The 9,239-nt window shown below is 46.1% G+C and overlaps 1 protein-coding gene across 1 annotated transcript; it reads left to right on the top strand.

The window, feature by feature from the left end:
* The first annotated feature begins 589 nt into the window (after positions 1-589).
* On the top strand, positions 590-3,166 carry LOC141082636 (uncharacterized). Its single transcript, XM_073566588.1, has 2 exons — positions 590-860; positions 2,148-3,166. The coding sequence occupies exons 1-2, from the start codon at positions 590-592 to the stop codon at positions 3,107-3,109; spliced, it is 1,233 nt and encodes a 410-aa protein (XP_073422689.1). The 3' UTR covers positions 3,110-3,166.
* Positions 3,167-9,239: the final 6,073 nt, after the last annotated feature.

The raw sequence follows: 9,239 nt of genomic DNA, 5'->3' as shown, positions 1-9,239 counted from the left end.
CTTCGAGGGACCACTTGGGGCACATTTGAAGCAGGAGGTTAGGGAACGGATATGGAAAGGGGAGTATGTAGAGATTTTTTCCTTACTCCCGCCGGAGCGTTTTAATTTAGATAAGGCTAGAAGAGATGACTCGAAAAAGGAAGACGAAGAAAAAAGGAGGTTTAGACTTATCCCCCTGCACATTCAGCAACTGGCTACAAGCTTTCGCAATATTAGCCAACGTGATAGGGGAAAAATCGCCAGAGAATTGTTCCCCCCTGTTCTGTTATATGGACATAATTGGCGAGGCGTATAGAGTCTATGGGGGACAGGGATGGTTGAGGTATGACGAACAGTTTCGTCAAAGAAAAGCAGTGAGGCCTAGTATTCGCTGGGACCATAAGGATATTTCTTTATGGATGAGAGTGACGGCGCCAGCCAGGCCAGCGCAGAGTTACCAGCCTTTTCTTGCGGGGAACCGGGGGTTCAGGACAGTCAGGACACTCGGTGGCAGTACAAAAAGGACTGTGCTTCTCTTTCAACGAGCGAGCATGTAGGTTCGGGACAAAGTGTAAATTCAAGCACGAATGTTCGTCATGTGGAGGCAGTCATGGTAGGTCCAAATGTTTCGGGGCAGGAAAACAAAAAGGGTCAGAGGGAACGGAAAAAAGGGGAGACCCCAGTCCGGCTAACAGAGATGGAGCGTTTTCTAAATAGTTATCCGGATGCGGAGGCGGTGACGCTTATATGCGAAGGTTTCAGGGATGGTTTTAAAATCCCCTTTGTGGATGTTGCGGTGAAGCTGTCAACCAAACATTTGAAATCTGCTTATCAGTTCCCGGAGGTGGTCACAGAAAAATTACGCAAAGAAGTGGCCTTAGGTAGAATGGCAGGCCCTTTTGACTCTGCTCCCATTGACAATTTGAGGGTGTCTCCTTTGGGGGTAGTGCCAAAAAAGGAGCCGAATAAGTTCAGGTTGATATATCACCTCTCATTTCCAAAGGGGTTATCGGTTAATGACGGCATAGATCCGCAGCTGTGTTCGGTTTTGTACACGTCCTTTGATGCGGCCATGAAGTTGGTTAGAGAGTGCGGCCAGGGGGCTCGTTTGGCTGACTGACATTGAGGCGGCTTTTCGCTTGTTGCCAGTGCATCCTGATAGCATGCACTTGTTAGGTTGTTTTTGGGAGGGGGATTTCTTCGTCGATCGTTGTTTACCGATGGGGTGTTCATTGTCATGTGCTTATTTTGAAGCATTCAGCACTTTTTTGGAGTGGACGGTAAAAGAGGTGTCGGGGTTCAGGTCATGTATTCATTACCTGGATGACTTTTTGTTCGTTGGTACGGCACAGTCTCCTGATTGCTCTGTGTTATTGCACACGATGGAGGATGTGGCTAAAAAATTCGGGGTCCCTTTGGCGTCGTAAAAAACGGTAGGCCCAGTGACATCATTGAGTTTCCTAGGTATCGAAATTGATACAGTGGCAATGGAGTGTAGGATCCAAAACAAAATATTGGACATAAAATCTGAGGTGAAGCGGGTTGGGGGCTTGAAGAAGGTTACGTTACGGGAGGTCCAGTCATTATTAGGAAAGTTGAACTTCGCGTGTCGGATCATGCCGATAGGCAGGGCGTTTTGTCGGAGATTGCCTTTGGCGACGACAGGGATTAAGGCACCATCACACTTCATTAGGTTGAAGAAAGAATTGAAGGATGATTTAAAGGTGTGGGCGCTTTTTCTGGATTCCTACAATGGGAGATCCATCTGGATGGCACGTAAGGTGTCGGCGGAGTCTCTGGGGTTTTTGAAAAGATCAGCAGAGGAGCAAGGTTTCAGTTTGTTTTTTCAGGGAGAGGTGGTGGCAGAAAGGTGGCCGTGTGTCTGGATCGAGAAGGGTTTTTCGGCCAATCAGGTTCTATGCGAAGTGTTTCCCATAGTTGTAGCATTATCAGTGTGGGGAAAGGAGGTGAAGAACAAGAAAATTGGATTCAGCTGCAAGTCAGTGGGGGCACTGAGAGCGATCAATTCGCTATCTTCACCAGATCAAGCCATGATGAAGGTTCTTTAGCATTTGGTTTGGGCAGGGTTGAGTTTTAACCTATGGGTTGTTGCGGAGGAGAGACTTGAGGAAGATTACCTTGGTTTTGAAGTTTTTTCTTGTTCACAGTGGGAACATGCTCGAGAGTCGGGATTTCAAGCGGATTGCAAGAGGATGGAATGTCCGGAAGAATTGTGGAATCTTCCCTTGGGGCAGTGAGGGTTTTATTGTCTAGGTCCCTGTCGGCTGGAACCTGGTCTCATTATAAAAAGGCATGGGAAAGTTGGCTAGAGTGGAAAGAAAGAATAGGCGAGGAACTAGAGGATGAGTACAAGTTAGTTTTGTTCATAGGCCACAATTGGGAGTCAGGTTGGTCAGTCACAAAAATTTATAATTTTTTAGCAGGATTGGTGTTTGGTTTTAGGTTCAGGGGCTTGCGGGATGTAACAAAGTCGTTTATGGTGCGTCAAGTGGTAAGGGGGTGTAGGAAAGGCTGGAAGGTGTCGGACAGTAGGCGTCCGGTGTCTTTTGAGGTGTTACTACGTTTAGGCAAGAGTTTAAGTGAGGTTTGTACGTCACGGAGGGAAGTAGCGCTGTTTAAAATGGCTTTCTCGTTGGCATTTTTCGGGGCTTTTCGTTTGGGGGAGCTGGTCAGTCCATCTAAATCGCGCAAGGGTGGGTTACTTAGAGGGGACGTGGAGATTCAAGGGGCCAGAATGTCAATATTTCTGCGTTCATCAAAGATGGATACTGATGGCAGAGGTTGCAGGGTGGTACTTTTTGAGGTGAGAGGTTCCCCGCTATGCCCGGTGGGGTGCTTAAGGAATTTTTTAAGCGGGGTAGGAAATGAATGTGACCCGTTGTTGGTTCACGATGATGGCTCTTTTTTATCACGTTTCCAGTTTGTGACGGTATTCAGATGTTGTCTAGAAAGAGGGGGCATTTCGTCAAGACATTATAGCGGACATTCCTTTCGAATTGGAGCAGCTATGGAGGCAGCGAGGAGAGGGCTGGGTGAAGAGACAGTAAAGAGGATTGGGCGCTGGGAGTCTGCGAGATTCTGTTCTTATGTTCGCCCATTAATGGTGTAAAAACGGCCTATGTTTGTGTTGTTATAGTTTATGGTTGTATTACTTGATTTTTTGTTTTGTAGGTACGGGTCCGCTACTTACCTGGATTATGGGCCATTCTTTTGTATTTTGGGCAGCCCTGAGAGCGGATGTTTGCCCGAATGGGAGGCAGCTGGGTGTGCCAAGAACACTGGCAGTATTACGGTGGATCGGAAAAAGAGGGATGGTATGGAAACAATTGGTACCTGAGGTTCACAGGTTCGTTCGACTGGACCGGGCACCGGATGTGCTAGTGATACATTTAGGGGGAAACGATTTGGCTAAGCGCACTTGTAGGGAGTTACTTAGGGATATTAAATTTGATATGTTGAGGCTTTGGTCCATGTTTCCTAGCTTACTAGTAGTGTGGTCGGATATTATTCCAAGGAAGGTGTGGTACGGCGCTAGATCAGTGCAAGGCGTTAATAGAGCCAGGGTTAAACTGAATAGAGCAGTGTCCCGATTCATGGTTCGAAATGGAGCAATTGTGGTACGTCATACAGATTTGGAGTCGGGAGAGGGTGAATTCTGGAGGAAGGATGGTATTCATCTGAATGCGGTAGGCCTTGATTTATGGTGTCTGGCAATTCAGGAAGCCATTGAAAAAAGCATAAGAGTTTGGCGGGACATAAATGTCTGAGGGGGTCAGAGCATTTGTGTCTGTGGCGTGGGGGGAGGTCCTCGAGGTTGGTGGTGCCAGAAATGGCGGATTGGAGGGGGGGGATCGCAAAGGTCCTGGACTCCCCCTTCGGTGGATCACATGGACGGGAACGGTATTGGTGATACCGACAAGTTAATATGGGAGCCGTGGCCAGTTACGGCAGAGTTTGGCCGGGTAAGTCTCTTAAGGTCTCTGAGCTGGTGCTTAACGGCTGAAGACAAGATTCGGCCGGGGGTGGCAAGTTGGTGTAGGATATGGATCAGAGACTGATACAGTTTGGGGCCTCTAGGATCGCCCCTCCCCCTGGTTTGGTATTTGTTGTTAAAATTGTTATACTTTATATCAATAAAGGCTGCTGTGGCCATTTTATCCAATACAATGTCTGGTGTTTAACTTACGTGGTACGGTGTTGGGTTGGGGAAGCCGATCTGAGGTCGGGCAATGGTGGTACAAGATGGGTGAGGAGCGAAAACGATGGGATCACGAATACCCACTTGTCAAGTGAGGCCGTACTGGAGCCACAGGCCTTTTAAAAGGGAGGCCAGCATGACAAGGCTGAGGGGACGAGATAGTGAGAGAGCAAGGGTATAAGCCTGGGCTGGCTAGGGCTAATTGTTTTAGGTGCGTGCGTGCAAAGGGATAGGGCTAGGGGATTGTAGGAGGGATTAGGGAAGGGAGATGGGAGGGGGAGCATTATAAAGAGGATGGTCACATGGGTAGGGCAACCATTTTAGATGCTCCATAGCAGAGTGATCAAGCTCCCACCCACCTGCCCCTTTTGTGTTGTTATACTTGTCAATTAAGTGGTTAGGGTTTAAAAAAAAAAGAGGTCTGTGTTTAACTAAGTTACATGCACTTTCGTCATGGCAGCGTGGCGTGGGGGGGAGGTCCTCGAGGTTGGTAGTGCCAGAAATGGCGGATTGGAGGGGGGGATCGCAAAGGTCCTGGACTCCCCCTTCGGTGGATCACATGGAAGGGAACGGTATTGGTGATACCGACAAGTTAATATGGGAGCCGTGGCCAGTTATGGCAGAGTTTGACCGGGTGAGTCTTAAGGTCTCTGAGCTGGTGCTTAACGGCTGGAGACAAGATTTGGCCGGGGGTGGCAAGTTGGTGTAGGATATGGATCAGAGGCTGACACAGTTTGGGGCCTCGAGGATCGCCCCTCCCCCTGGTTTGGTATTTGTTGTTAAAATTGTTATACTTTATATCAATAAAGGCTGCTGTGGCCATTTTATCCAATAAAATGTCTGGTGTTTAACTTACGTGGTACGGTGTTGGGTTAGGGAAGCCGTTCTGAGGTCGGGCAATGGTGGTACAAGATGGGTGAGGAGTAGAGTTGAGCGATACCGTCCGATACTTCAAAGTATCGGATCGGAATGGATCGGCCGATCTTAAAAAAAAGTATCGGTATCGCCGATTCCGATACCGGAAGTCCCATTCAAGTCTATGGGACTTCCGGTATCGGAATAAGAAAAATCCTGTTTTTCCCTTGTACAGCCTCTCTGGGGTCTGTACGGGCCTTTCGGGGGGCTGTGCCGGCCTGCCAGGGGGTCTGTGCAGGCTCCGGGGGTCTGTGCCGGCCTGCCGGGGGGCTGTGCAGGCTCCGGTGGGCTGTGCCGGCCTGCCGGGGGGCTGTGCCAGCCTGCCGGGGGGCTGTGCAGGCTCCGGGGGGGCTGTGCCGGCCTGCCGGGGGGCTGTGCAGGCTCCGGGGGGCTGTGCCGGCCTGCCGGGGGGCTGTGCAGGCTTCGGGGGTCTGTGCAGGCATCGTCCGATGGGACTACAAGTCCCATCGGGCGATGCCTGCTACCATGACAGTGATTGACACATTAGCCAATGATGGGACAGTAGTAGTCCCATCATCCGGCTAATGTGTTGAATGTAAAAAAAAAAAAAAAATTACATGCTACATACATGCTACATACATACAACATGCATACTACATACATGCTACATTCATACTACATACTACATACATGCTACATTCATACTACATATATACTACATGCAACATACATACTACATATATACTACATGCATGCAACATGCATACTACATATATACTACATGCTACATACATACTACATATATACTACATGCATGCTACATACATACTGCATGCTACATACATACTACATGCTACATACATACCACATATATACTACATACATACTACATGCATGCTACATGCTACATACATACCACATACATACTACATACATACTACATACATACTACATGCTACATACATACTACATATATACTACATGCATGCTACATACATACTACATGCTACATACATACTACATATATACTACATGCATGCTACATACATACTACATGCATGCTACATACATACTACATGCTACATACATACCACATATATACTACATACATACTACATGCTACATACATACTACATATATACTACATGCATGCTACATACATACTGCATGCTACATACATACTACATACATACTACATGCTACATACATACCACATACATACTACATACATACTACATACAATACATTCATACAATACATACATAGACATACAGTACATATAACATAGAGTAACATACTTACCAATACTTGTCACATTGTTCCCCAAAGCCATTGTCTTTTACGGAATAAATATTAACATAACAAACCACAAAAATACTCACCCACGATCCGAAGCAGTCCACGAGTGTGTCCCACGACGATCTTGGGTAGAGAACTGCAGCATCAGCTGTTGCTGCCGTTCTCTACGGGCTGCAGGAATCCAATGACGGAAGGTAGGTATCCTTCCGCACTATATTCCTCCGCCACTTAAAAAAAAAAAAAGTCCCTAGTCTCAATTTATGCCATTGCTGTGTGGGAATTTCCCACGCAGCAATGGCATAAAGTGAGACTAGGGACTTTTTTTTTTTTAAGTGGCGGAGGAATACAGTGCGGAAGGATACCTACCTTCCGTCATTGGATTCCTGCAGCCCGTAGAGAACGGCAGCAACAGCTGATGCTGCAGTTCTCTACCCAAGATCGTCGTGGGACACACTCGTGGACTGCTTCGGATCGTGGGTGAGTATTTTTGTGGTTTGTTATGTTAATATTTATTCCGTAAAAGACAATGGCTTCGGGGAACAATGTGACAAGTATTGGTAAGTATGTTACTCTATGTTATATGTACTGTATGTCTATGTATGTATTGTATGAATGTATTGTATGTAGTATGTATGTAGTATATATGTGGTATGTATGTAGCATGTAGTATGTATGTAGTATGTATGTAGCATGCATGTAGCATGCAGTATGTATGTAGCATGCATGTAGTATATATGTAGTATGTATGAAGCATGTAGTATGTATGTGGTATGTATGTGGTATGTATGTGGCATGTAGTATGTATGTAGCATGCATGTAGTATGTATGTAGCATGCATGTAGTATGTATGTAGTATGTATGTAGTATATATGTAGTATGTATGTAGCATGTAGTATGTATGTAGCATGCATGTAGTATGTATGTAGTATGTATGTAGTATGTAGTATGTATGTAGCATGCATGTAGTATATATGTGTTATGTATGTAGCATGCATGTAGCATGCATGTATGTATGTAGTATGTATGTAGCATGCATGTAGTATGTATGTAGTATGTATGTAGTATATATGTAGTATGTATGTAGCATGTAGTATGTATGTAGCATGCATGTAGTATGTATGTAGCATGTAGTATGTATGTAGCATGCATGTAGTATGTATGTAGTATGTATGTAGTATGCATGTAGTATGTATGTAGCATGTAGTATGTATGTAGCATGCATGTAGTATGTATGTAGTATGTATGTAGTATGTATGTAGCATGCATGTAGTATGTATGTAGTATGTATGTAGTATATATGTGGTATGTATGTAGTATGTATGTAGCATGTAGTATGTATGTAGCATGCATGTAGTATGTATGTAGTATGTATGTAGTATTTTTTTTTTTTATTTTTTTTTAACATTTAACACATTAGCCGGATGATGGGACTACTACTGTCCCATCATTGGCTAATGTGTCAATCACTGTCATGGTAGCAGGCATCGCCAGATGGGACTTGTAGTCCCATCGGACGATGCTTGCACAGACCCCCGGACATCAGCACAGCCTCCCGGCAGGCCGGCACAGCCCCCCGGCAGGCCGGTACAGACCCCCACAGGGTGCACAGACCACCGGCAGGCCGGCACAGCCCCCCGGCAGGCCGGTACAGACCCCCACAGTGTGCACAGACCACCGGCAGGCCGGCACAGCCCCCCGGCAGGCCGGTACAGACCCCGGGCAGTCCACACAGCCCCCCGGCAGGCCGGCAGAGACCCCCGGAAGGCCCGAAATGACGGCGCATCATGATGCGCACACACCGCGCATCATGATGACGTCAGGCTGTCAATCATTTTGAACTTCCGATTCCGATGCCGACTTCCGATATTGAAAAAATATCGGAAGTCGGTATCGGAATTCCGATACAGCAAGTATCGGCCGATACCCGATACTTGCGGTATCGGAATGCTCAACACTAGTGAGGAGCGAAAACGATGGGATCACGAATACCCACTTGTCATGACCATCCACTCTTGCCTCCCGCAAGGGAGAATCCTAAAAGTGTGCAGTGCATGCGCTGTGAGAATTCAGAAGCCTGCAGCCATTAATAGTGACTGCAGACTTTCATCTTGAACCTGGACGAGCCCTTTAATTATAAAATGAAGCCCTGTCATCAATCCTAACAGCGTGTAATATCCTCGATGTCAGGATTCAGCTCTGCCAGATCCAGCAGTCATCACATGGCCGCATCACTCATATGTGATTTTCAATCTAACGATCATGTGACAACGAGCGTGAGCATTGAGTTAGGGGTGAGCAGGTCGTCAGCACCTAAGGAGGGGGAATTCTTGCCCCGGGTGCCAGAAAACCTAGATACACTGTTGAATTCAGAACTGCATTAACAGTTAGCCAGATTTTAGAGCTGAACTCTCCCAGCTCGTGCTATGGATGTCGTTCTACTCTATCTTAAGATAAAAGCAAAAACAAAGTATTGAGAACTCTTTGTTCTTTATTCATTTTGTTGAAAAATCTTAGTCCTTCAAGTTTTTCAACACAATTTGCTAAGAGAATCATAGTCACCTCCATAATCTGGTGACATAAGGGAGGAAGGAAAACTCTGATATAAATAGTATGCGGCATATGTGCACTTGTCACGCTGCTCCCTGCTGTTGATTTCTATATTATGCATGTGTTGTATGTAATTTAGGTGTGTAATATAGCAGCTCCATGTTACAACTGGTCTAGGACCACACTTGGGGTTGAGAACTTGGGGATATGGTTGAGTACCAGATCTCTAGCATGAAGTTTAAATCTGGAGGTTTCAACAGAACTTATGGTTTAGAAATGGAGAATATGATCGAGGGACCAGAACTTTTAGTTGAGGAAT

Source organism: Dendrobates tinctorius, unplaced genomic scaffold, assembly GCF_039654945.1.
Source record: "Dendrobates tinctorius isolate UK_male_01 unplaced genomic scaffold, ASM3965494v1 ptg000019l, whole genome shotgun sequence".
Lineage (NCBI taxonomy): Eukaryota > Metazoa > Chordata > Amphibia > Anura > Dendrobatidae > Dendrobates > Dendrobates tinctorius.
The sequence above is the reverse complement of the archived record's forward strand: the minus strand, read 5'-3'. Positions and strand labels throughout refer to the sequence as shown.

Bases quoted from the DNA above. Each gene is read 5' to 3' on its own strand.
- LOC141082636 (XM_073566588.1), top strand. From the start codon at position 590: ATGGTAGGTCCAAATGTTTCGGGGCAGGAAAACAAAAAGGGTCAGAGG. The intron at 861-2,147 runs GTAGAATGGCAG...TCTTGTTCACAG, and splicing joins ACGCAAAGAAGTGGCCTTAG to TGGGAACATGCTCGAGAGTC.